This window comes from Pongo abelii, chromosome 18 (genome assembly GCF_028885655.2).
Source record: "Pongo abelii isolate AG06213 chromosome 18, NHGRI_mPonAbe1-v2.0_pri, whole genome shotgun sequence".
Lineage (NCBI taxonomy): Eukaryota > Metazoa > Chordata > Mammalia > Primates > Hominidae > Pongo > Pongo abelii.
In genome coordinates this window covers 13,029,672-13,057,151 of record NC_072003.2, presented here as the reverse complement: position 1 = coordinate 13,057,151, position 27,480 = coordinate 13,029,672, and the positions used below count along the sequence as shown (strand labels likewise).

Genomic DNA, 27,480 nt, shown 5'->3' with positions numbered 1-27,480 from the left:
ACCCCCCCACCCCCACCCCACCCAGCCTCCTAAAGTACTGGGATTACAGGCGTGAGCCACCATTCCCAGCCGGTGGATCCATTTTTTAAAAGTAAGAGACAGTGTTTTCGAGACACAAAGATCCGCAAATGCAAAGGCCCTGGAGTGTGCCTGGGGAACAAAAATAGGCCTCCAAGCCTGCAAGATAACGAGCAAGAGGGAGAGTGGGGTGGGACAAGGCTGGAGAAGGGGGAAGGGCCTGACACTTGACTGGCAAAGGTAAGAAGTTAGGATGTAATTATAAGCATCATGGGACTCATTAAAGATAAGGTTTTCGTTTGTTTTTAAAATTAAGACAGGTTCCTACTATGTTGCCCAGGCTGATCTCAGACTCCTGGCCTCGAGAAGTCCTCCTGCCTTGGCCTCCCACAGTGCTGGGATGACAGGCGTGAGCCACTGTGCCTGACCCAGTTTGACTCCTGAGTTAGCCTAGCCAACAAAAGGAAAAGGTGTTCCAGGAAGGACGTATAGCTTGAGCAAAGGCCTGGAGGTCAGAAATCTGAGCTGCTAGCCAAGGAGGCCCCACAGCCAACACTCACCTTCCCACTTCCACAGGGTGGCCCGAGATGTGTCCTTCCACTGCCCGCCTGCCACAAACAGCGGCCGCCCATTGTACCGCACCTTCAGGTGACTGCTGCTCTCCACGTAGGGCAGGCGGAGGCTCAAGTGGTGCAGCTGCATGCGGCAATCCACCTGCCTCTCAGCCACCTGCAGCACAAACTGGAGAATGCCCACCCCCCCCCCACAAGATGTCAATGGGATCATGCCACCCCTGGCCTAGAATGTGCCCGGGAAGTTGAGGCAGCAGTGAGCCAAGACTGCACTACTGCACTCCACACGGGCAACGGGAGTGGAACGCAGTCCAAAAAAACAAAAAACAAGGAGCGTTGGTAAGGATATGGAGAAATCTGAATTCTCATACGCTGATGGTGGGAATGCAAAATAGTGCAGCTATTGTGGAAAACAGTGTGGCAGTTTTTCAAAAAATTAAAGATTGGGCCGGGCAAGGTGGCTCACGCCTGTAATCCCAGCACTTTGGGAGGCCGAGGCGGGCGGATCACGAGGTCAGGAGATCGAGACCATCCTGGCTAACACGGTGAAATCCCGTCTCTACTAAAAATACAAAAAATTAGCCGGGCATGGTGGCAGGCACCTGTAGTCCCAGCTACTCGGTAGGCTGAGGCAGGAGAATGGTGTGAACCCGGGACGCGGAGCTTGTAGTGAGCCGAGATCGCGCCACTGCACTCCAGCCTGGGGACAGAGCCAGACTCCATCTCAAAAAAAAAAAAAAAAAAAAAAAATTAAAGATTGAATTACCATATGACCCAGAAATGACACTCCCAGGTATATATACAAAAGAACTGAAAGCAATTGAAACAATTGAAAGCATCAGATATTTGCACACTCACGTTCATAACAGCATTTATTCACAATAGCCAAAAGATGGAAGCAACCCACATGTCCATCAACAGATGAATGGATAAACAAAATGCTGTCTATACAGACAATGGAGTATTCAGCCTTAAAAAGGAAGGAAATTTGACACATGCTACGATATGGATGAACCTTGAGGACGTGCTAAGTAAAATAAGCCAGTCAAAAAAAGGACAGGACAGGCATGGTGGCTCACACCTGTAATCCCAGCACTATGGGAGGCCAAGGCAGGTGGATCACCTGGGGTCAGGAGTTCCAGACCAGCCTGGCCAACATGGTAAAACCCCAGTCTCTACTAAAAATACAAGAAAATTAGCCAGGGCTGGGCATGGTGGCTCACACCTGTAATCCCGGTACTTTGGGAGGCCGAGGCAGGTGGATCACCTGAGGTCAGGAGTTTAAGACCAGCCTGGCCAACATGGCGAAGCCCCATCTCTACTAAAAAATACAAAAATTAGCCGGGCGTGGTCGTGGGTGCCTGTAATCCCACGTACTCAGGAGGCTGAAGCAGGGAGAATTGCTTGAACCCAGAGGCAGAGGTTGTAGTAAGCCAAGGTCATGCCACTGCACTCCAACCTGGGCAACAGGCCGAGACTCTATCTCAAAAAAAAACAATCAGCCGTGTGTGGTGGCAGGTGACTGTAATCCCAGCTACTTGGGAGGCTGAGGCAGGAGAATCGCTTGAACCCGGGAGGCGAAGGTTGCAGTGAGCCAAGATCGCACTCCAGTGTGGGCAACAAAAGCGAAACTCTGTCTCAAAAAAAAAAAAAAAAGACAAATACTGTATGATTCCACTTCTCTGTGGTGGCCAGAGAGTAGTCAAAAGTCTGAAACAGAAAGTAGAATGGTGGTTTCCAGGGACTGGGAGCAGGAGAGAATGGGGAGTCAGCATTTCCTGGGTACAGACTTGCAGTTTTGCAAGTTCTGGAGATAAGTAGTGGTGATGGTTGCACAAGAATGTAAAAGTGTGTAATGCCACTAAACTCCAAAATGGTTAAAATAGTAAATATGGCCGGGTGTGGTGGCTCATGCCTGTAACCCAGCACTTTGGGAGGCTGAGGTGGGTGGATCACCTGAGGTCAGGAGTTCGAGACCAGCCTGGCCAACATGGAGAAACCCCGTCTCTACTAAAAATACAAAAAAATTAGCCAGACGAGGTGGCAGGCACCTGTAATCCCAGCTACACAGGAGGCTGAGGCTGGAGAATCGCTTGAACCCAGGAGGTGGAGGATGCAGTGAGCCAAGATCGTGCCATTGCACTCCAGCCTGGGCAACAGAGAGAGACTCCATCTCCAAAATAAATAAATAAATAAAATTTAAAAAAAAATAACAGTAAATTTTACATGACGTATATTTAACCACAATTAAAATTAAAAGTTACTATTTAAAAGACCATTTGCAGGACTGGATGTGAAAAGGGAAAAATATTCTAAGCCAATTTTTTTTTTTTTTGAAACGGAGTCTCGCTCTTTCGCCCAGGACAGACTGCAGTGGTGCAATCTTGGCTCACTGCAAGCTCTGCCTCTCGGGTTCACGCCATTCTCCTGCCTCAGCCTCCTGAGTAGCTGGGACTACAGGCACCCGCCACCATGCCCAACTAATTTTTTTGTATTTTTAGTAGAGACGGGGTTTCACCGTGTTAGCCAGGATGGCCTCGATCTCCTGACCTCGTGATCCGCCCGCCTCAGCCTCCCAAAGTGCTGGGATTACAGGCACGAGCCACCGCACACGGCCTCTAAACCAATTTTTAAATAAACATACAAGGTTAAATGTGTGCTGTGTAAGAACCACCACCTATTCAGCTGCTGAGCACTCCATCAGTCCTAACTCAGCAAAAGAACCCACCCTCCGGGAAAACCTAAAAGCGAACCGCTCTTTCCAAAATGCATTTTTACAGTTGGACATCTGTGTTTCCCAAGCCCTCCTGCCAGCCCTTGGCACTCTGACAAGCATTTCTCACCCCTGGGGACATGGGGACATGGGGCTGGAGGTGCAAAAGGGAAAGTCACCAAGGCTGAGTTTCAGCTGGTTGCATCCTTGCAGCCAGGACCAGAGGACTATGTGGGGGTTCCCCAGCTCCTACCGTCCATGCTGGACTCATGGGGCACGGCTCTGCCACAGTGGCCGGGCTCACCTCCATGAAGTGATTGCTCAGGGCGGGCCCTGAGTCATTCTTGAAGGTCTGGCTGACACGGAAACGCCTCTTGTTGCTGTTCTTGTCCCAGTGCTTCCCGTAGCTCACCTCCAGCTGTGAGTGCAGGTGGCCCGAGTCTTCCTCATGCCAGAGCTGGACCTGGGACACACATGGGTGGTGAACTGCCCATGGAGGCCCTGCCCACCCTGTCCGTGGGCCTCCTCATAGCCACCCAACTCCAGGGATGTCAGCCTGGTTTTCAGAAGAGATGGTTCTGTAGAAAGCACTATTTTTTTTTAATTTATTATTTATTTATTTTAGAGACAAGACTTCACTCTCCCACCCAGGCTGGAGTACAGTGGTGCCATCTTGTCTCACTGCAACCTCTGCCTCCTGGGCTGAAGTGTTCCTGGATGAATAGATGTAAGACTGAGGCTAAAGTTCCAGCCCCGGATCCATTCCCATATGGCTATGTAATAGTGAGCAAGTCCATCTCTTTGGGGATGAGCTCAGGGTACTCAGATCACCACTTGCCTGACTCTGGTACTCTCTCCGGATGTCGCACCTGGCCTGGGTACCCACCTTGTGGCTGAAGGCTGGGATCTGTGTGCAGTGGAGCTCGTGGTGCAGCTCCAGCCTGTAGGCACCGTCTGAGCCGCTGTCTGCCCGCAGCTTCTGGCTGGTGCTGCACTCGTGTGCCGCCTGCTTTGCCTGACCTGTGTGGATCGACCCAGAGACCCCTGCCCTTCTCTGCCAGGCAGCCCTCCACCAGGGCTCCACGAGGAGGGCCCGGCCCAGCCTGGCCTCAGCCACACCCCCCATGCTCTGCTCCACCTGTCACTCCATTAGAACCTGTCGATGGGGAGGTCTTAAGAGATGGGTGAATGTCCCCTCAGCAGACACACTTTTTAATGGGCAGGTACTCACTCCTACTCAGAGCCAACAGAATAACTAATGGAAAACTCCGTGGTGACAGCGTATCTTAGCTCACGGAACCACAGCCCTAAGAAACAGGGCAGGCCCTGCCACCTCCACCTGCCCCGCAACCAGGCACGCAGTGCCTTACCCAGGAGGCTGTACTGGATCCTCAGGGAGTTGGTCCAGAGCTGGCTCCGTTGCTGCAGCAGGCCAAGGGCACGAAGCCCCACCAACCCTGGCACGAACAGCTCGGCACCCAGGGCGGCCACCCACCGTCCATTCTCCTCCTTCCTCTCCAGCAGTGCTGCAGGGACAGAGAGCAGGCAGATGAGAGGGTCAGCCCTCAAGGACCAGCACCCCCATCCCCAGGCAAAGAAGGGACTCAGGAATCACCGAGGGGCCTTGGGGTTGGGGGCTCCTTGAAGAGCCGACATGTGCGCCCTGCACAACGGGCCACAGACAGGCCTGATCACGGCTCACTGTAGCCTTGACCTCCCAGACTCAATCCATCTTCCCACCTTAGCCTCCCGAGTAGCTGGAACTACAGACGTGTGCCACCACACTTGGCTAATTTTTTGTATTTTTTGTAGAAGCAGGGATCTCACTATGTTGCCCAGGCTGGTCTTGAACTCCTGGGCTCAAGTAATCCTCTCGCCTTAGCTTCCCGAAGTGCTAGGATTACAGGCGTGAGACACTGTGCCTGGCCCAAAAATAAAGTAGAATAAAACAAAATCGAACAGGACAGAACAGAAAAGAAAGAACAGCACATCATGGGTTGTTGGGTAAATTTCACCTTCTGAAGCTTCTGAGACACAGAAGGCCAGCCAGAACACACAGGTGAAACGGCCAGCTGTTATGACTCCCAAACGCCCACATCAGGGGGTCAACAGCCACTGCTCGAAGTACCCCTAGCCCCAGCTCCTGTCCTTACCTTGGAATCTTCCGGAACACCCATGAGCGGCACACCCAGCCGCCACCACCCCAGCTCCAGCACCAGGGCCAGCACCTGCTCAGTCTGTGTGTGTTGTAAATGCCCAGTGTATTTTACGTCAAAATGTTACAAGTGTTTCTTATCGTGGGTCAGAATAAAAACAGTCCAAAAGTTGCTATTTTAAGGTTTGCGGGTGCAGTTGGAGATTGGGGGAGGTTCTGGGGGCTCACAGGGAGCCTGGATCTGCCCTTAGATCGGATGTTGATATTAAGAGAAGCTGCAGTGATGAGGACCATAAGGAGGCACTTGGGCCACCACACCCTAACCTGGCCACAGAGCAGAGGGGACAGAAGGGGTCTCATCTCCTACCTGTCATGTGGGCCTGGTCACTCAGCAGATTGCTCAGCGATGCGGAGAAGGCCAGCTTGCTGCCCGCCTGCCGTGTGAGGTTCCCGGTGAAGATGACGGGGCTGCCCCCCGTCACCAGTTTCACCTCCAGCTGCGCCTGGAACCGCTCGGCCTCGCCACCCATGGCTGGCTGCAGGTCACTCCAGCCCTGAAACGGCCTCAGTGTCACCTGGGAGGACAGGCTTGGCCAGCAGGCCCAGCCCTGACCACACAAGCTGGGACCAGACAGGGCAGGAGACAACCTAGCTAACAACCTTCCACACCGATCCTTACCCAATTTTTGTTTTTCCTTGAGACAGAGTCTCACTTTGTCTCCCAAGCTGGAGTGCAGTGGTGGGATCCTGGCTCACTGCAACCTCCACCTCCTGGGTTCAAGTGATTCTCCTGCCTTAGCCTCCCTGGGATTACAGTCACGTGCCACCACACCAGGCTAATTTTTTTATTTTTAGTAGAGATGGGGTTTCACTACGTCGGCTAGGCTGGTCTCAAGGTCCTGAGCACAAGTGATCCACCTGCCCTGGCCTTCCAAAGTGTTAGGATTACAGGCATGAACCACTGTGCCCAGCCCTTCCCCAATTTTTTAAACTCTGGATTTCTCAAAATTAGAAACCTGTGTTACAAACTCAGACATAAATATAAGGGACTCCTCTTCTCTCCTTGACATCCCCGTCATTCAATCCATCAAGAACTCGAGTCAACTGTCCCTATGGAATGTGTCTAGAATCAACCAGTTCTGCCACCTCCACTGCCTCACCAGCTGGAGCCCCGGTCATCGGCCTGTCTCACTGCAACATCCTCCTGGCTCTCCCGGCTCCCATCCCGCTGCTGGCAATTGATCTCCACACAGCGACCAGACACGTCGAATGCTGGCATGCTAGCCTTTCTTACAGTACAACCCAAAGTCCTCGTGAAGGCCAGCGAGGCCAGAACTTTCTCTGCTGGTCAGTGGTGCAGACCTGGCCACGGGAAGACACTGGCAGATGGGCCACGGGGACAGCTCACTACACACTCCACGGCCCCGCAAAGAAGATTCTCTGGAAAAGCCATGGGCAACTGCAAATATCATCTTTGATGGCCCCGCCGACCTGCAGGCTCCCCACCCCCACAGCCCCGATGGCCACCAGTAGACGTCAAAACAAGACCCACTATTACCACACTGCCACTACTTAATGCTGTCTGTCCCCGATCTCCACAGATGTGTGTGCAGATATGTATGTATGAATGTGTGGATGTGTGTACAGATGTATCTGTAAATGGATGTGTGTGTATACAGGGGTGTGTGTATACAGGGGTGTGTGTATACAGGGGTGGGTGAATACAGTTGTATGTATGAATCTGTATATACACGGATGTGTCTGTATGTAGACGTGTGTATGGACATGTGCGTGAACGTATGTATACGGATGTGTAAAGAGGTGTATATATATGGATGTGTGTATATGAATGTATGCATACAGATATGTCTACATGTGGATTGTGTGAATATGGATGTGTATGGATGTGTGCGTATGGACATGTGAACAGATATGTATAAATGGATGTGTGTGTGGATATATGTACAGATATGTATACATATGAATGTGTGTATATATGAACGCATATACAGATATGTCTATATATGGATGTTTGTGTGTGTGAATACGTGTGTATGCACGTGTGTGTGTATGGACATGTATGTCTGTAAAGAGATGCATATATACGGATGCGTGCATATGAATGTGTACAGATATGTCCACATGTGGATTGTGTGAATATGGATGTATATGGACGTGTGTACCCCACGGACATGTGAAAAGATATGTATATATGTGGATGTGTGTATATGAATGTGCATACAGATATGTCTACATTTGGATGTGTGTGAATATGGAAGTGTATGGACTCTGTACAGACATGTGTACAGATATGTCTATATATGCATGTGTGTATATACGAATGTATGTACAGATGTGTCTACATGTGGATGTTCGTGTGTGTAAATATGGACGTGTATATGATGTGGATGTGTATGGACATGTGTATGGGTATGTCATATGTGTATGGATGTATGTGTGTGCACACATGAATATACAGACACATCCTTATCCCTCCCTTTTTACAGAAACAGATGCTCGCTCTCCACTCTGCTCCCAGCTTTTCCTGCTGACAGGCACATTCTAGCGATGGCTTTCTCCAGTCTGTATCAGAGGCTGTGCAGTGCTCGTCAGAGCTTCCTCAAGGTTCACGTGAACAGGGTGAACACAGAATTTCTCACCCAAACCAGAACACTTTGCAGTTAAAGAGAACGCTAGTTGTAAATGTGTCAGGTCACCAGGCGTAAACTGGGGTCTCCAGGCAACCCAGGACCCAACCCCTGCACACTAGCACGAGGGGGCACTGAACAGAACACTCTTGCCTAAACCAACCTTAAATCCCATAAGCTTTGAGACAAGTTGAACCCAAGCTCTGGGACTTCATATTCATGAGCTCATCTGCCTCAGTTTCTTCATCTTGTATGGGGTTACAGAGAGGACTTGAAGGGGGGACCTCCTGTCTGCTGAAACAGGCTCCAGCAAGTTCCGGAGTTCCGGCTGTTACTGTAATTGTGATAAGTCTGGGGCAGGTGGAACTAGAATTTCTCCAAAGGCAAACATTTCCAGGCTGCAGGCAGCTCTATAGGGACCAGCAGGAAGGTCCACGGGGAGGTAGAGGCAATCCGTGCTTATATATTTAGCAAACGACTAGAAGTTCGAGGGCCCCTGGGAATTCTGAAAATGAGGCATAAGTCTCACCCATTAGGCAGGTGGGGCTTTAGGAGGAAGACAGCTCTCCCCTGACATAGGTCTTCCCCCTACCCAGGCTGACGGCAGAGCTGGAAGTGGAGAACGTATTTTTGCAGCAAGACATCCAGCTCCGGCTTCAGACGCTCCACTCCAGACCTCTCTGAGAAGACACTGGAAACTGAGGCAGAATCAGGAGATCCACTGCCGAAGGTGCCCAGCGATCATGCCTGGTGGGATCAAGTCTAAAGCTGCTATTTGTACCCTGGCTGGAGTGCAGTGGCATGATCTCGACTCACTGGAACCTCCACCTCCCAGATTCAAGCAATTCTCCTGCCTCAGCCTCCCAAGAAGCTGGGACTACAGGCATGCACCACCATGCCCAGCTAATTTTTGTATTTTTAGTAGAGACAGGGTTTCACCATCTTGGTCAGGCTGGTCCCAAATTCCTCACCTCAAGTGATCCTCCCGCCTCAGCCTCCCAACATTTGTATACTTTTTGAAGTCACCGATCTGCCTGAAAAGTGGATGGAAGTTTTCAACCTTCTTTGCAGGATGGAGGGCAGACACAAAACTTCAACACAATGACAGGGGCTTCAAACGACTAAGTTCTGTCCAGGTACCCTTGGGTAAGAACACTAGAAAAGCACCTACTAAGATGAAAACGAGCCTAGACAACACAGTAAGACCTCATCTTCACAAAAAAAAAAGAAAAAGAAAAAGAAAAAGAAAAATAGAAGGGCATGGTGGCACAGGCCGTAGTCCCAGCTACTTGGGAGGCTGAGGCAAGAGGATCACTTGAGCCCAGGGGTTTGAGGCTGCAGTGATCTAGGATCACTGCACAGAATAAGACCTTGTAAAAGAAAGAGAAGGCGGGAGGTGGGCAGACAGGGAAAAGAGAGAGGGGTAAAGAGACTGGGAGAAGACATGGGAGAAAGTGGGCGAAAGAGGTGGGAAGAGGAAAAGAGAGGGACTAGAGGGAGGGAAACAGAGGGAGAGAAAGGAAAGAAAAGGAAGAAGGGAAGAAAAGAGAAAAAACATATAAACCTTGTGGCCAGGGAATTCCATTGTTAAGAATTTACTCTGCAGAGAGAACGGTGTTCACGCCAGAATATTAGTAAGAGCAGAAACCTGGAAAAGACTCAAGAGTCCTTCATTATTAAACTAGCCGAATAAATTCCATTCCACGGACTATTACACAGTAATTTGCGCTACACAGGAGGCACTTATTTTCTTTAAAGTGGATATATTAACTCCATGTGCTGACTGTGTGCATAGATCATCTCAGAAAGGAATCACCAAAAAAACCCTAACAGTGGTTGGCTTTTAGGAGGGGTGGAAGAGAGGTTTTAAGTCTATACCAGCACCAACCAATAGAAGTTTCTGCAATGAGGACAGTGTTTCAGGGCCACATGAAGCTGTGGAACACCTGAAATGTGGCCCATGCAGCCAAAGAACCAAATCTTTAATTTTCTTTAATTTTAATTCATTTAGTTTTTTTTTTTTTTTTGAGATGGAGTCTCGCTCTGTTGCCCAGGCTGGACTAAAGTGGCATGATCTTGGTTCACTGCAACCTCCACCCCCCGTTCAAGCAATTCTCCTGCCTCAGCTTCCCAAGCAGCTGGGATTACGGGAGCCTGCCAACAAACCCGGCTACTTGTTGTATTTTTGGTAGAGATGGGGTTTTGCAATGTTGGTCAGGCTGGTCTTGAACTCCTGACCTCAGGTGAGCCACCTCTCTCGGCCTCCCAAAGTGCTGGGATTATAGGCGTGAGCCACCGCACCCGGCCTCACTTAGATTTCAATAAACATGTGTGCCACTGGCTACCATATGGGAGAGTCAGTTCTATCCCCTTTCATAACTTTTGAAATTTGAATCATTTAAATGCATTGCCTATTTAATTGTAGAATTTAATAGTATTTAGATTGAATTAATCTCAATGAAATCTACAACAGAATTTAAATTGTATCAGCGCATGCTGGTCTAAAAAGATTGCCAAGGTATATATACGTATATGTGTATTACGTGTGTGTGTGTATATACAAGCGAGCTCACGCACGCACACACACACACACACACACAAACACACGTTTTTGAGACGGAGTCTCACTCTGCCGCCCAGACTGGAGTGCAATAGTACAAAATCGTCTCACTGCAACCTCTGCCTCCTGGGTTCAAAGGATTCTCCTGCCTCAGCCTCCCGAGTGGCTGGGATTACAGGCACACACCACCACACCCAGCTAATTTTTGTATTTTTAATAGAGCTGGGGTTTCACCATGTTGGCCAGGCTGGTCTCCAACTCCTGGCCCCAAGTGATGCATCTGCCTTGGCCTCCCCAAGCGCTGGGATTACAGGCGTGAGCCACGGCACCTGGCTGCCAAGGTATATTTTTGAGTTAAAAAAAAGAAAAAAAAAGTCTTTACAGGTTAAAGAAGAAAAAAAAAATCACAAAAACTGGGAAACTGGGAGTGGAGGCTCACACCTGTAATCCTAGCACTCTGGGAGGCCAAGGTGGGCAGATTGTGTGAGCCCAAGAGTCTGAGACAGCCTGGGCAACATAGTGAGACCCCATTTCTACAGAAATATAAAAAAATAGCCAAGCATGGTGGCACATGCCTGTAGTTCCAGCTACTTGGGAGGCTGAGGTGGGAGGATCGCTGGAGCCCAGGAGGTCAAGGCTGCAGTGAGCCATGTTTGCACCTCTGCACTCCAGCCTGAGTGACAGAGCAAGACCCTGCCTCAAAAAAAGAAAATAAAAATAAAAAAACAAAACTTAAGCATGACAATTGGGTTTTCATGCTATTGTATGATATGTGTGTCCCTCAAAACTTGTTACATCATCACATCACTCACCTGATGTGAAAAAGACAAAATAAAACCGAGAAACCCAAACTACAAATATTTGCAAATCTATAGGGTTACAGGTTGTACTGTGTCTCCCCGAAAGATGCTGAAGCCCTAAGCCGCAGGACCTGTGAACGTGACCTTATTTGGAAATAGGGTCTTCACACATGATTAAGCTAAGCTGAGGTGATGAGGGTGAACCCTAATCCCGTTTGCCTGGTGTCCTTATAAAAAGGGGATGTGTGGACACAGACACCTACAAAGGGAAGACTATGGGAAGACAGAGACAGAAGACCACCTGGTCCAAGCCAAGGAGCTCTGGAGGCTTCTAGAATCCAGGAGCGAGACCTGGGACAGATCCTCCCTGACAGCCTTCACGGGGGCGGAGAAAAAAAAAAAAACAACACCTCGATTTCAGACTCCTGGCCTCCAGAACTGTGAGAATAAATTCCTGTAGTGGAAGGCACACAGTTAGCGTACTTTGTTAAGGCAGCTCTGGGAAATGAATACAGATTTCTCAGGGCGTGCATCAGTACTTCTGTAGGAAATTTGGGACGTGGCATGCTCTGACTTACAATTTATACCTTTCTCTATTCTGAATTCTTTTTTTGAGAGACAGGGTCTTATTTTGTCACCCAGGATGGAGTGCAGTGGCAGAAGCATGGCTCACTGCAGCCTCGACCTTCTGGGCTCCAGCAATCTTCTTGCCTCAGTCTCCTGAGTAGCTGAGACTACAGGCAGATGCCACTGTGCCTAGGTAACTCTTTTTAACGTTTTGTAGAGACCAGGTCTTGCTATGTTGCCCAGGTTTATCTCGAACTCCTAGCCTCAAGTGATCCTCCCAAGTTAGCCTCCTAACTTTCTGTAATTACAGGTATAAGCCATCACACCTGGCTTTTTTTTTTCTTTCTTTTTTTGAGACAGTCTCTCGCTCTGTTGCCCAGGCTGGAATGCAGTGGCATGATCTCAGCTCACTGAAACCTCTACCTCCTGGGTTCAAGTGATTCTTCTGCCTCAGTCTCCCAAGTAGCTCGGATTATAGGCACCCGCCACCACACCCAGCTAATTTTTGTATTTTTATCAGAGTCAGGGTTTCACCATTTGGCCAGGCTGGTCTCGAACTCCTGACTTCAGGTGATCCACCTGCTTCGACCTCCCAAAATGCTGGGATTACAAGTGTGAGCCACCGCATCCCACCTGAATTCTTAAAAGCATGTTTTTGTGTTATTAATATCCATTTTTAACATCAATGACGGTGGGATTTGAGCCCATTTTTTTCTTGTTTTTACATTTCTGGGTAACAGAACTAACACTTGTTAACTGGCAGATAGAAAGGGAAGATCCCAGAGGTGGTGGCAATAGTTAACAGGGCTCTGGGACGGGGGCAGGAAATCCCTGGGGAGGTGGCAGGTGCAGAAACAGGTGGGCCAAGGGTGTGGAGCAAACCTTGATGTAGTAGACGTCCCTGTCATCCAGTACCAGCTCCAAGTGACCCGTGTGGGCACTCCCAAGAGCCTCCATCTTTCCTGGGGGTGCAAAACAAGAGTTTAGAGACAAGGGTTCAACATCTGGATCTGGCCCCTCCATCCCCCTGGGAGTACTGCCTGCCCTTTTTTTAATCTCTGTGCCTAAGATGCAGCACCTGTAAAATGGGGCTGGATTTAGTGCTGACCTCAGGAGGTCACAGACAATTCTATGAGCCAGCTCACTGCAGGGGCCCTGCCCTGGGTGTGGCACCGAGCAAGGGGCGCAGTGAACAGGGAGGGACGTTGACATTACCATCCAGCTCGATTTTCTTCTTGGGATGGAGAAGTTTGAGCCGGAACTTGCTCTGGGGCAAGCTGTAGCTGATGTCCACCCCGACGTCCCTCGGCACTTCTGACCCGGGCGTGCCCATGAAGACGTGGGCTGTGGCTTCTTGGGGGAACCAGCTGTCCTTCTGGAAATAGCAGAGTCTTCAAGATTGAGAGCCTCCACCTCTACCCTTCAGACACTCACACTGTTCTCCTCACAATTCCCCAACCAGGAATTTCTCAGGCTTGAAAATCACCTGCAGAAGTGTAAAGCTCTGCAGAACAGCCCAGGACCATGTCCACAGGGTCGCAATTTATTCAGCAAACGGCCAGGGAGAAGCAGCTGCTTCTGCAAGCTCTGCACTTCCTCGCTGTCACCTGAGGGCTCCAGAACATTGCCCTCCAGCACTGCCGCCAAAACTCCCAGCACCCTAGCCCAAAGGGGAACACACTCTGCAAGTACCTCGTGCTCTGGGGCTCCCTGTGGGACCAGGCTGAGGCTGCAACTTCACCTGAAATTGCACACCTCTCAGCATCTTCCCCCGGCCTTTCCTAATTTCTCCACTCTTTCTGGGTCCCCTGGAGCCTTTTCGTAACAAATCACTTGTACCCCAGTCCAAGGCTTGGGTCTCTTTTTGGGGAAGTGCAGCCTCAGCCACAAGCCCCGTTCTGAAATCCCACGTCAACGTACATTTGTTCAACACCAACAGAGATGCGTGCTGCTGCGTGGAAGATGACTGAGCACGAGACACGCAGTCCCTGACCGCGTGGAGCCTACGTCCTAGAGAAGAGGCACAGGACCACCAGACACAATAACGCGTAAGACGGCAGCCGCCGGTGAGTGTGCTGGCAAAGTCAGTGGTTTAGGGGCCCTGACCGGGGCACTGGTCTAGACAGGGAGGCCCAGGAAGGCTGCCTCTGAGGGGTCCCATTGAGGGACACTTGAAAGGAGCTAGGGAGAGAGTTAGGTGGATATCCCGGACAAGAGTGTTCCTGGCAGAGGAAACACCCAGTGCAAAGGCCCTGGGGCGGGCATGTGCGTGGCCTTGAAAAAGGGGCCAGTGTGTCTTCAGGGCAGCGAGTCTGGAGGAGAGTCAGGCAAGGAGGCCAGCAGGGGCGGGACTGCCAAGGGCCTGTGGGTCATGGTGTCTGGCTTCTACTCTAAGGGTAACAGGCACCATGGCAGGGCAGTCTACGTAGAGGAGGGACACGATCCAGCTGGGATTGCAGAGGGCCCATGTGGCTGCTGGTGAAGATGGTAAGGAAATCAGAGTGGGAGGTGGAGGATCAGACAGGAGGCCGCCGAGTGCCTCCTCTGGACCAGGTGCTGATGACACAGGGGTAAGTAAAACAAATGCTTGTCAGGCGCATTGGCTCACACCTGCAATCCCAGCATTTTTGAGAGGCCGAGGCAGGCGGATCACCTGAGGTCATAAGTTAGAGACCAGCCTGACCGACATGGAGAAACCCCATCTCTAATAAATTACAAAAAAATTAGCTGGGCGTGGTGGTGCATCCCTACAATCCCAGCTACTAGGGAGGCTGAGGCAGGATAATCGCTTGAACCTGGGAGGCAGAGGTTGCAGCGAGCCAAGATCATGCGATTGCACTCCAGCCTGGGCAACAAGAGTCTCTGTATCAAAAAACAAACAAAAAAAACCCTCAATCTGCTCCCAGAAACTGAGTCACCAGCGGAGAAGACAGACATTAACCAACTAGCTTCACTAAGAAACAGAAGTGATCAAAAGGGAAGAAACGTGGTTGTCTTAAGGCAAGTCACAAAAGAATATGATGTGCTCTGGGGTAACCTAGGCAGGCTTCCCTGAGGAAGTGACTCCTGAACTGAGATCTGAAGACTGATTTCGAGTTAATGCATCATACAGCCCCAGATGGAGAATCAGTATGTGCAAAGGTCCAGAAGAAACCTACAGCAAGACCAGCACAGCCCAATAGCCCCAGAGAGGAGCCCCACGTCCTTTAGGGTGAGCCCAGTGCTGACCTAAGGAGACCCACAACATGGCTGAGAAACACGGGGCTGTTGTCTAGGGCCCACCTGGGGCTGCAGGGTATAGGCAGCTTCCAGCAGGTACTGTCGGAGCCCTGGGTCCTGTTTCTGCAGTGTCACGGCCGCAAACACAGGCAATGAGAGCAGGTAGGGCTGGCCAGGCACCGGCCAGGTCACTCCACTGCACAGCCGCCAGCCCCAGGTGTAGGACACTGCAGAGAGAGGTAAGCAGGCAGCACTGGTCAGTGGAGACTCAGAGGGCTCTGGGCATGGGTGCCCGCCGCTGCCACATCAGCAAAGAAAGCTCTTCTCTAATTTCTTCTGAGGAAAGGCACGATGTAGACAGGAATCCCGTGAGGCAGTGGTGTGTAAACCAGGGTTTCTCTGCCTCAGCATTACTGACATTTGGGGTCAGATCATCTTAGGTGGGGGCTGTCCTGTGCACTGTGGGATGTTTCGCTGAATCCTGGATCCCCATCCACTAGATGCCAGTAACCCCTATCAACAATCAAGTATTTCTGCACATATTACCAAATGTCTCCTAGGGGGTCAAAACTGCCCCAGCTGAGAACCCCTGGTAGACTTTTTTTTTTTTTTTTTCCAGACAGAGTCTCGCTCTGTCACCCAGGCTGGAGTACAGTGGCACAATCTCGGCTCACTGCAACCTCTGCCTCCCAGGTTCAAGTGATTCTCTTGCCTCAGCCTCCCGAGTAGCTGGGATTACAGGCGCATGCCACCACGCCTGGCTAATTTTTGTATTTTTAGTAAAGATGGGGTTTTACCATATTGGCCAGGCTGGTCTTGAACTCCTGATCTCAGGTGATCTGCCTGCCTCAGCCTCCCAAAGCGCTGGGATTACAGGCGTGAGCTACCGTGCCCAGCCCCTGGTAGACTTTTTAAAAAGAGTGTCAGGCAATACTGTGTAGAACACAGGCTCTGGAGCAAGAATGCCTGGTTCAAATTCTAGCTCAGCCGCTTCCCAGCTATGTGACCTTGGACAAATTACTTAACCTCTCTGGGTCTCAATGTTTCTTTTTCATTATCATTGTTACTACTCCTCTGACTCACTGTAAGGGCCTCAGTGTTCCTCATCTTAAACTGCTAATGACAATAGTTCCTGCCTCACGGCGTAGCTGTGAGGATTAACAGGTCAGTAAGTGTTGAGAGCAGCACCGGGCCTACAGTGATGTCTTTGGTAGTAACACTTATCCCAATTATAAAAATATATTTGTTGGCTGGATGTGGTCACTCACACCTGTAATCTCAGCACTTTGGGAGGCCAAGGCGGGTGGATCACCTGAGGTCAAGAGTACAGGACCAGCCTGGCCAACATAGTAAAAGCCTGGCTCTACTAAAATTAAAAAAAATTAGCCGGGCGTGGTGGCAGGCACCTGTAATCTCAACGACTCAGGAGAATCGCTTAAACCCGGGAAGCAGAGGTTGCAGAGAACCGAGATTGCGCCACTGCACTCCAGCCTGGGTGACAGAGGGACACTCTGTCTCAAAATAAATAAATAAATTAATTAATTAATTAATTAAAATAAAATAAAAATGTACTTGTTGCAGGAAATTAGAAAAAAAATTAGAAAGCTCAGAAAGATTTCTAAAAATTTTTTCTGTATTATATATGTTATAGTTTCATAAGTTTATTTACAATTCCAAATGCAACTTAAATGCAAAAAAGAAAAATTATCAAGAAGCAAAATTTGTATATCTTCATTAAATAGAGCCCTCCCCAACCTTACTCCAAAAAAAAAAAAAAAAATTTCGAGATCTGCTATTATTTGGCACATTTACTTCCTGTCTTTCCACCCACTTGCGATCATATTCAGTGTTGCTGGCTTACACCTGACATTATTATTAAAGAAGTTTCTCATTAAAACAGCTCTCTCATAATGGAGTTGAAAAGTTTGGGAAGCCAAAGCAGGTGGATCACGCGAGGTCAGGAGTTCAAGACCAGCCTGGCCAATGTGGTGAAACCCTGTCTCTACTAAAAATACAAAAATTAGCCGGGCTTGGTGGCAGGTACCTGTAGCCCCAACTACTTGGGAGGCTGAGGCAGAAGAATTGCTTGAACCCAGGAGAGAGAGGTTGCAGTGAGCCGAGACTGCACCATTGCATTCCAGCCTGGGCGACGAGAGTGAAACTCTGTCTCAAAAAAAAAAAAAGTTATGCGATATGTCAATAACTTACCAACCCAGGAGCCAGCAAACATTCTTTGTAAAGGGCCAGATTGTTTGTTTGTTTAGTTAGTTACCTAGATAGCTAGCTAGAGACAGAATCCTCCTTGGTCACCCCGGCTTGAGTACAGTGGCATAAACACAGCTCACTGTTGCCTCGACCTCCTGGGCTCAAGCGATCTTCCTGTCAGCCTTCCAAGTAGCTGGGACCACTGGTGCATGCCACCATGCCTGGCTAATTTGTTAATTTTTATTTTTGTAGAGACAAGGTCTCACTGTGTTACCCAGGCTAGTCTTGAACTCCTGGACTCAAGGAATCCTCTCACCTCGGCCTCCCGAAGTGCGGGGATTACAGGCGTGAGCTATCCGCCGGCCAGAGAGTCAATATTTTATGCTTTGCAGTCATAGAGTCTAGCTTGCAACTACTCAGCTGTGCTGTTGTGGGACAAAGTGGCTACAGGTGATATGCAAATGAAGGGGGTGTGCTGCGTTCCCATACCACTTTATTTCTGGACACTGAAATTTCAATTTCATGGAGTTTTCATGATATGAGATATTCTTCTTTTGACTCTTTTTAGCCACTTAATATAAGAACCTGCCCTTAGCTCACTGGCCTTTATAATTAGCTATTTTGCCTACTCTGGAATATTTGAGTTGCTTCCTATTTTTTGTTCTAAATAATGATGCAACGAACATCTTTGTGCACAGAGCATTTTTAAGTGATTTTGGTTTGCTTTTATAGGGTAGAATTCTAGAAGCATTATCATTGACTGAAGTGGTTGGTAAAGGAAAATGAAGTTGGGTGCAGCGGCTCATGCCTGTAATCCCATTATTTTGAGAAGCCCAGGCAGGTGGATCACTTAAGCCCAGGAGTTTGAGACCAGCCTGGATAACATGGTGGAACCCTGTCTCTACAAAATACAAAAAAAAAAAAAAAATTAGCTGGGCAGGGCGGCGAGTGCCTGTAGTCCCAGCTACTCAGGAGGCTGAGATGGGAGGATCACTTGAGCCTGGGCAGATGGAGGCTGCAGTGAGCCATGATTGCACCATTGCACTCCGGTCTGGGCGACAGAGACCCTGTCTCAATAATAATAATAAAAGTACCATCTCGGGATCCCAATTTGCTATGCCAAAAGGAAAAAATTAATCTGGAAGCTGAGTCATGCAAGAAGCTGCCTTTTCTTTTGTTCCTAAGCAGGTAGCTACAGATAAAAGGTTAAATATTTGCGCAGCTATTCTATGTTCACCTTATCTTATGTAAAGTGTTGATTTATTGAGCAAGTACGAGCATGTAAGTGACTATTCCCTTCCCTGTTCCTTTTCCCTTGCAGCCTGTGGATTCAGTCATGTGACCATACCCTCCCTCTTTCCCCTCCAGCGCGCTTTTCCCCTTTAAACAAAGGGAGGGAGAGCATTAGGACAAATACCTAATGCATGCGGGGCTTATAACCTAGATGATGGGTTGATGGGTGCAGCAAACCACCATGGCACATGTATACCTATGTAACAAACCTGCATGTTCTGCACATGTATCCCAGAACTTAAAGCAAAATAAAAATAATAAATAAATAAATAAATATTGAAGCTTTCAGAATCATCTCTGGAAAAAGGCATAGACAACAGATTGCTCTGTGGATTTGTGTTCCTTTATTTCCAAGCATGTCCTTAACCTTGGCAAAGTAAATGTTTAAATTGATTGAAACCTGTCTCAGATACTTTTTGGTTTGCAGAATATGAATACTTTTAGGGCAGAAGAGCAACTCTGGGATCTGGAGCCGGCATTTTTCCCTTCAACCCTGGGATGCCCACCTTGGTACGATGGCATGGAGGCCCTGCTGCCTACCTTCCTCACTACAGGACTGGACCTCAGAAGGGCCAGGGACATGTCTGAGGCTCCTCACGCCATCCCTGGTGATGAGGTACAGCTGAGAGCTGGGTAGGGAAAGAGGACAGTGTCAGACGTGTCATTTTCATTCATTCATTAGACAAGTAACACCTTGAGCTGCCAGAGCTTGGCACAGGGGCAAATTCTACCCTGAGCGGGGCCAGCCTTTGGGCAGTGCACACGCTGGTGGGGTGACACTCCATGGACACAGGGACAGATGCTGAGGACCACAGACAGTGACAAGTGCTGTGAGAAACCCACACGGAGGACAGCATGGCACAGGGCTGTCTCGGGGATAGAGCAGGGCCTCCTCTAGCTGGGGCAGGGGGAGTTCTCTGCAGAGGTAACTTTTGAGCAGAAATCCAAAGGATGAGAAGGAGCTATTGTTCCAGACAGAGGACACAGCAGGTGCAAAGGCCCTGGGGTAGGAACAAGTTGGCTGCTTTAGGAACATGGAAAGAAGGCTGGTGGGAGGGGCTCAGGATAGAGGGGGACAGTGAGTGAGGGGCAGGGAACAGGGGCAGATGTGAGGAGGGAGGAGGGAGATGGGCAGAGCCCCCATGGGGCAGGACAAGGGAAAGAATGCAGGTAGGTGGGGCAGCCTGGACTCTCACTCCCTCTAAAATTGCCCCTCTCCAAGAGTCACCTCCCTAGGGGTCACAGACAAGCATGCCCCAGAGGGACTCCAGGAAAGAGCTGAGGGGTCTGAAAGTTCTCCAGCTCTCACCTCTCAGCTGCCCACGGTCCCTGTCAGACACACCCACCCTTCACAGTCAACAGACACACATGCTCGTGGACACACACGCATTCCCACAACACACTCACTCCTCACTGACACACTCACGGACACACCCTCATGCACACAGCAGCTCACATGCACTCTCATATGTCTGATCATGTGTACTCAGACACAGGCTCATGGGTGCACATACTAACACACATGCATACTAATGTCACATCCACACCCATGCACATCCCCATGCACACACGCAGACATGTGATCACACACTCACATGCATGCATGCACGCACACACACCACACACCTGCTCACCTGCACCCTCGCGCTCATGGTTCCCTTCCTGCCGGCACTGGGCACCCACCTGAAGCTGAGCAGCTCCACGGTCTCCTTGGGCGCGTTGAGATGCACCTTAAGGTCCCGGCCTTTCTGCACCTGGATCCCGCCATCCAGGCTGGCGGCACCGCGGACGCTGGTCACCCATCTCAGCCCGGCCTGCCCCAGGGCACCCGCTGTGCCCATCTGAGCCGAGATCTGGAGCAGGGCACTGAGGGACAGGCATGTACCAGCTGCATCCCAAGGGCCCTGGGGCCACAGACCCCACCTGCCACCCCCAGCAGCCCCCTGCACTCCTGAGCCACAGCAGCCCCTCCACCACTGCCACCACAGCCACCCAGAGGCTGTACATGCACCAAGCACTTTCCAGTCCTCACCTGCACTAATCCCTCTTACGGATGGGGAAACTGAGGCTCAGAGAGGTGAAAGCACCTGCCTAGGTTCCATGACTGGGACAAAGCATGCGGCTGGGACACGTGAACCCCGGGTGTCTAAGTCCCAGCCCAGGCTCTTCATGCCAGAGAGCACCCAGCCTAGGGCATCCACATTCCCCATGTCAAACCCAGGGCCCAAGGACAGCTCAGCTGAGGGGCTGGGGACAGATGCTCAGCAGCACCATGACAGGTTCCAAAATCGGACAAGATATTGCACACATTCTGCTCTGGCGCTATGTGGCCCCAGGCTGTCAGTGTCCTCGCCTTGAACCTTGGTTTCTTCATCTGTCAGTGGGAATAAGAAGCACCAGGCTTGGTTGGTCGGGAGGGGGTCCCACGAGTTCAGTGAGCTCAAGGCTAGCTCCTCTCCTCCCTTCTGGGTGGGGTGGACGGAAGGGCATAGGGTTGTTGCCAGCCACCTCGCACTGCGGTGTGACCTTGAACACGTGACCGGACCTCTCTGAGCCTCAGCCTTCCCACCTGTAAAGTGGACCTAACCACCCAGTATCTCTGCACACAGTCTCTTGGCACAGGTGTTCTGCAGAATAGGGATCATCTCTTGCCCATATGGATGTCACCCAGGCCTCTGCAGCCCTCTGTAGGGATGGGATCCCACCACCTAACCTCTGCCAGCTCCCAGGAGCTAGATACCTGGGCTTGACATAACCATTCACAGAGAAATCCGAGCGCTGCTGGAAGTCAGCGGTTCCTCGGACCCGGATGCTGATGGCAGCCAAGGCGTTTAGGGTCAGCCGGGCAGGAAGGCCAGACACCGTGGGAAAGACCAGCTCCTCTGCGGCCAGGCTCAGCCTCCGGTTCATCTGCACCTCCTGCCTCTGCAGCCAAGAAACAATAAGGGGTGGCCGGGCGCGGTGGCTCATGCCTGTAATCCCAGCACTTTGGGAGGCCGAGGCGGGTGGATCACTTGAGCCCAAGAGTTCGAGATCAGCCTGGCCAACATGGGGAAACCCCGTCACTACTAAAAATACAAAAATTATCCAGGTGTGGTGATGCATGACTGTAATCCCAGCCACTTGGGAGGCTGAGGCAGGAGAGTTGCTTGAACCGGGGGGGCAGAAGTTACAGTGAGCTGAGATTGCGCCACTGCACTCCAGCCTGGGCAACACAGCAAGACTCCATCTCAAAAAAAGAAACAAATAAACCATAAGGGGACACGTGGCCACCCGTGCTGTGGGCCAGGAGCCCTCTGAGTACTGAGCACAAGAGATTTCATTTGTCCTCAGAGGGCACATGATCCCACTTTCTAGATGAGAAAACTGAGGCCACAAAGATAAATGTCCCACCAAGTCCCGGTAACTAGAAAGGGATGGAGCTAGGTATGAACCCAGGCAGTTTGCTTATGAGAAAAGGTCAGGGGTCAGGTTCAGTCAGGTGGGGAGGAACGTGGATCCTCCCTAAGATTCTAGGCAGTTAGTATGCACCGGGCAAGCTGAAAGCACCCTGCTGCATTTTCACCACATTAGTTCCTTTAATACAATTGTTCTATGAATGGATATTTTGGTTTTTTGTTTTGAGACGGTGTCTCGCTCTGTCACCCAGGCTGGAGTGCAGTGGTGCAGTCTTGGCTTGCTGCAACATCTGCCTCCCGAGTTCAAGCGATACTCCCGCCTCTGCCTCCCGAGGAGCTGGGACTACAGACGCCTGCCACCATGCCCGGCTAATTTTTGTGTTTGCAGTAAAGACAGGGTTTCACCATGTTGGCCAGGCTGGTCTCAAACTGCTGATCTCAGGTGATCCACCTGCCCCAGGCTCCTAAAGTGCTGGGATTACAGGCGTGAGCCACTTCGCCCAGCCAGATATTTTGTTATTTTTTATTTATTATCCCATTTCACAGATGCAGAAACTAAGGCCGTGGTAAGTGAATCAACAGCTTCGAGGAGGTAAACGAAAGAGCTGGGATTTGACCCTGGGCAGCCTGGCTCCAAATTTCATGCCCTTAAGTGCTTTGCCAAAGTGTCACGGGGCAGATGGCATGGACAGGGGCAGGCAGGAGCTACCTTCATGAGCTTGATGGCGAGCTCAGCCAGGTTCAGGGACCAGTGGTTCACGTGACTCCCCGTGGCTCCGCAGTTCACAAAGCTCAGCTCCTGCCCCAGCACCTTCATGCTCAGCTTGCATCGCAGAGCCTGCCGGGCCCCATGCCTCTGGGTCACCTGGGGGAGGTCACAAAGAATGGAGTCAGGGTTAGCAGAGTGATATGGTTTGGCTGTGTCCCCACCCAAATCTCATCTTGTAGCTCCCATAATTCCCACATGCTGTGGGAAGGACCCTATGTGAGACGACTGAATCACGGGGGCGGGTCCTTCCCGTGCTGTTAGCGTGATAGTGAATGGGGCTCAGGAGATCCTATGATTTTAAAAATGGGAGTTTCTCTGCACAAGCTCTTTCTTTGCCTGCTGTCACCCATGTAAGACGTGACTTCCTCTCCCTGCCTTTCACCATGATTTTGAGGCCTCCCTAGCCACTTGGAACTATAAATCTATTAAATTTCTTTCTTTCATAAATTGCCCAGTCTCTGGTATATCTTTATCAGGAGCATGAAAACGAACTAATACAAAGGGCAAAGTGCCTGTACTTTGGGAGGCGGAAGGGTCTGAAGAGAAAGGTCAAGAACTTGTGGGGTCCAGATGAGGCTTGCAAAACTCCTAGAGCATGAACCAAATCCCAACCCCAGATGTGTTTTCTCTGACTTGCACAGTAGTGCCCAATGCTGAGAGTGTGTGTATGTTTTCATGAAGGTTTTATTTTAGGATAATTTTAGATTTATGGAAAAGTTGAAAACTGGCTTGGAATGGTAGCTCATGCCTCTAGTCCCAGCACTTGGGAGGCCAAGAAAACAGGATCGCTTGAGGCCAGGAGTTTAAGACCGGCCTGGACAGCATATCGAGACCCTGTATCTAAAAAATTAAAAAAAAAAAAAAAAAAAGCCGGGTATGGTGGCACCCGCCTGTAGTTTCAGCTACTTGGGAAGCTGAGGTGGGAGGATCACTTGAGCCCAGGAGTTCAAGGCTGCAGTGAGCTATGATCATGCCACTACACTCCAGCCTGGACAACAGACAGAGCAAGACCCTGTCTCTGAAAAAAAGAAAAGAAAAGAAAAAAAGAAAATTTGCAAAGACAGTACAGAGAGTTCAAACTCCATGTATCCTTCAACTGATTTCCCCATTGTTAACATCTTACATCACCAGGATGCATGGTGCAAACTAACAAACCAACATTGGTATGTTTCTATCAACTCAACTCCAGAGTTCATTTACATTTCACCAGTTTTTCCATTAATATCCTCTTTCCGTCCTGAGATCCAATCCAGCAAACCCCACTGCATCTCGTTGCCGTATCTCCCTGGTCTCTGGTTCATGGCAGTTTTTTAGTCTTTGATTGTTTTTCATGCCACGTATGTTCTTTATAAATTGAATTTGGAAATTGGGAGATTTTATATAAAACCCAGCTCTCCAGCTTCTCTATAAAGAGAAACATTGGGCTGCCCACCCTCCCCACAACAAGGGGCAACAAGGAACCAGAGCTGAGCAGTGGCTGCCACTTTAGCTGGGCCATGGGCTTCCTCTGTGTGCCACAGTCCCCACCACTCCCTATTGTCTCTCCAACACTGAGGCCAAGTATCTGCTGCCACTCATCATTGCGCTCATGCACAATGTTTCTCGGGATGTGAGTCTCTAGGAAAAGCGAGAAAATAACAGACAAAGGGAATTGTGCATTCTAAGAAAAACTGTTTATATCTAGCCGACCTCCCTCTTTCAAGTCTCTTGCTGCCCCCAGCTCTAGTCCAAGATGCTTTTAACAGCAAGGATTATTGCCCTGCTGTTCCCAAGCCCCAGGTTTACACTTGGTGGTTAGGAAACATGTAACCAAGTGAACCAACGCCCCAACCATCCACCTTGGTCACTATCAGATGTACATGGCAATGACATTTTATAGGAGCAAAATGTTGTCAATAATCTAAAACTCCATCAATGACAAAATGGTTATGTAAACTGTGGTCCCTACCCATAGGATGAATATTAAAATACCTACGAATGGTGAGCTTCTAGTAAGAAAACACTCAAGTGACAGTAAGAAGAGAAAACGTAGGCTAAAGATATATACACCCTAAGACTAAGCAATTTCACTCCTAGGTGTACGCCCGACAGGTATGAATACACACGTTCCCTAAGAAGGCAGGCCCAGGAGTCTTCATAGCACTGTATGTATCAGCCAGCAACTGATGGATACAGAAATTGTTGTTTGTTCACACAATGGAATATACTATGCAGCTATGAAAAGGAACAAATTATAAGTACACACCACAGTATAGAGAAATCTCACCAATTTTAAACCAAAGTCAGACACAAAAAGAAGTACAGGAGCAGCACTATTCAGTCACAAAAAGGCAGAAACAACCCAAATGTCCATCAGTGAATGAATGGATAAACACATGTGGTACATTCATACAATGAAATATGACTTGACCTTAGATAGGAATGGAGTACTGAGCTATGCTACAATGTGGGTGAACTTCAAAAACACTAGGCTAAGAGGAAGAAGCCAGACACAAAGGTCACATATTATATGGTTCCATTTACATGAAATATCCAGAAGAGGTAAATCCATAGAGAAAGGAAGCAAGCCGGTGGCTGTTGGACGCTAGGAGGAGGGGCTGCTGGGGAGTGACTCTTTCATGGGTGCAGTGTCTCTTTTGGGGGTGATAAAAATGTTCTGGAACCAGACAGAAGTGGTGGTGGCAAACATGGTGAATGTACTAAATACCATTGAATTGTTCACTCTTTTTTTTTGAGATGAAGTCTCACTCTTACCGCCCAAACTGGAGTGCAATGGTGTAATCTTGGTTCACTGCAACCTCTGCCTCTTGGGTTCAAGCGATTCTCCTGCCTCAGTCTCTTGAGTAGGTGGGACTATAAACGCCTGCCACCACACCTGGCTAATTTTTGTATTTTTAGTAGAGATGAGGTTTCACCATGTTGGCCAGGCTGGTCTAGAACACCTCATCTCAGGCAATCCGCCCACCTCAGCCTCCCAAAGTGCTGGGATTGCAGGCATGAGCCACGGCACCCAGCCCTATTCGATTTTTCATTTTTATTTTTTTGAGAAGAGCCTCGCTCTGTCACCCAGGCTGGAGTGCAGTGGTGCTATCTTGGCTCTCGGCAACCTCTGCCTCCTGGTTTTAAGTGATTCTCCTGCCTCAGCCTCCAGAATATCTGAGATTACAGGCGCACACCACCATGCCCAGCAAATTGTTTTGTGTCTTTAGTAGAGACAGGGTATCACTATGTTGACCCGGCTGGTCTCGAACTCTTGAGCTCAAGTTATCCACCCACCTTGGCCTCCCAAAGTGCTGGGATTACAGACATGAGCCACCATGCCGGGCCAATTGCTCACTTTAAAATGGTTATTTTTACATATGAGAATTTCATCTCTTAAAAAAAAAAAAGGAGTATACGGTGAATGATTCCATTTATAAAAAGTTTACAAAATGAACTGGGTGTGACCTCTACTGCCAACCAAACTGGAATAATGAAGACTGGGTTCAACCTCCCACGTGGAGCAGCTAGTAACCCAGATGACACAGGCTCAACAATGGTTCCCAAGACACAGACATCAGGCAACCCAAGACGATGAACCCCAAGAGATGTAAACAAGCAAGATGAGCCCAGCTTCCCGCCTGGAGACAGTGTCCAGGCTGTGGTGCAAGGAGGGGGAATGGAGGCTGAGCTGGGGGACTCCCTGAACTGAGGAGCTAGGGGTATGGGGAGACCCTGGCAGCTGGACTTTGCAGGACAGGATGCCAGAGATGAGAGAGCTGAACAGAGAGCGTGCTCAGAGGTCTCCAGAAGGTCCTGTGAGAATCTCTGTAACATCCCATCAGGCAAAAATTTCTGAGCTGTAACAGTCAAAGCTCTATCAGCCAAAGAAACTAATAAACTTGACTTCATGAAAACTAAGACTTCCTCCTATTTTTTGGAAGACACCATTGTAAGAACAAAAAGAAACACCACAGACTGGGAGAAAATATTTCTGAGTTACACATCTGATGAAGAACTTGTTTCTGGTCAGGTGTGGTGGGTCACACCCGTAATCCCAGCACTTTGGGAGGCTGAGGCAGGAGGATCACTTGAGGTCAGGACTTCAAGATCAGCCTGGGCAACACAGTGAGACCCCATCTCAACAAAAAGACAATAAAACTTAGCCAGGTGTGGCAGTACTGCCTATAGTCCCAGCTACTCAGGAGGCTGAGGCTGGAAGATCACTTGAGCCCAGCAGGTCAAGGTTGCAGTGAGCTATGATCACACCACTGCACTCCAGCCTGCATGACAGAACCAGACCTCAACTCAAAAAAAAAAAAAAAAAAAAAAAGAAAAAATCAACAACTTGTTTCTGGAATATAGAAAGAATTCTCAAAACTCAGTAATAAGAAAACAAGCCAACAAAATAAGATGAGCAACAGATTTGAATGTACATTTGACCAAAGAAGACGTACAATAGCAAATGAGCACGTGAAAAGATTATCAGTGCCATTAGTCATTACGGAAATGCAAATTAAAGCCACGAGATACTACAACGCATTATTGGAATGGCTAAAATTAAAAAGTCTAACCATATCAAGT

General features: G+C 49.4%; 1 protein-coding gene and 1 pseudogene across 2 annotated transcripts in view; one reads left to right on the top strand and one right to left on the bottom strand.

Moving 5' to 3' along the window:
* Positions 1-27,480, bottom strand: part of LOC100440962 (uncharacterized) — a 129,372-nt gene that overhangs the window by 83,272 nt on the left and 18,620 nt on the right. The window contains exons 9-20 of one of the 2 annotated variants that reach the window (XM_054534705.2): positions 22,858-23,013; positions 21,491-21,675; positions 20,434-20,616; positions 19,291-19,379; positions 15,316-15,479; positions 13,249-13,408; positions 12,916-12,995; positions 5,826-6,012; positions 4,674-4,829; positions 4,190-4,323; positions 3,608-3,766; positions 579-759 (exon numbers count right to left, since the gene is read on the bottom strand). In XM_054534705.2, coding sequence (XP_054390680.1) covers positions 579-759; positions 3,608-3,766; positions 4,190-4,323; positions 4,674-4,829; positions 5,826-6,012; positions 12,916-12,995; positions 13,249-13,408; positions 15,316-15,479; positions 19,291-19,379; positions 20,434-20,616; positions 21,491-21,675; positions 22,858-23,013 — 1,834 coding nt within the window. The remainder of the gene's footprint in view (positions 1-578; positions 760-3,607; positions 3,767-4,189; positions 4,324-4,673; positions 4,830-5,825; positions 6,013-12,915; positions 12,996-13,248; positions 13,409-15,315; positions 15,480-19,290; positions 19,380-20,433; positions 20,617-21,490; positions 21,676-22,857; positions 23,014-27,480) is intronic. The other variant, XM_054534707.2, reaches the window with a different exon arrangement.
* On the top strand, positions 11,391-11,484 carry LOC129050979 (small nucleolar RNA U13; annotated as a pseudogene).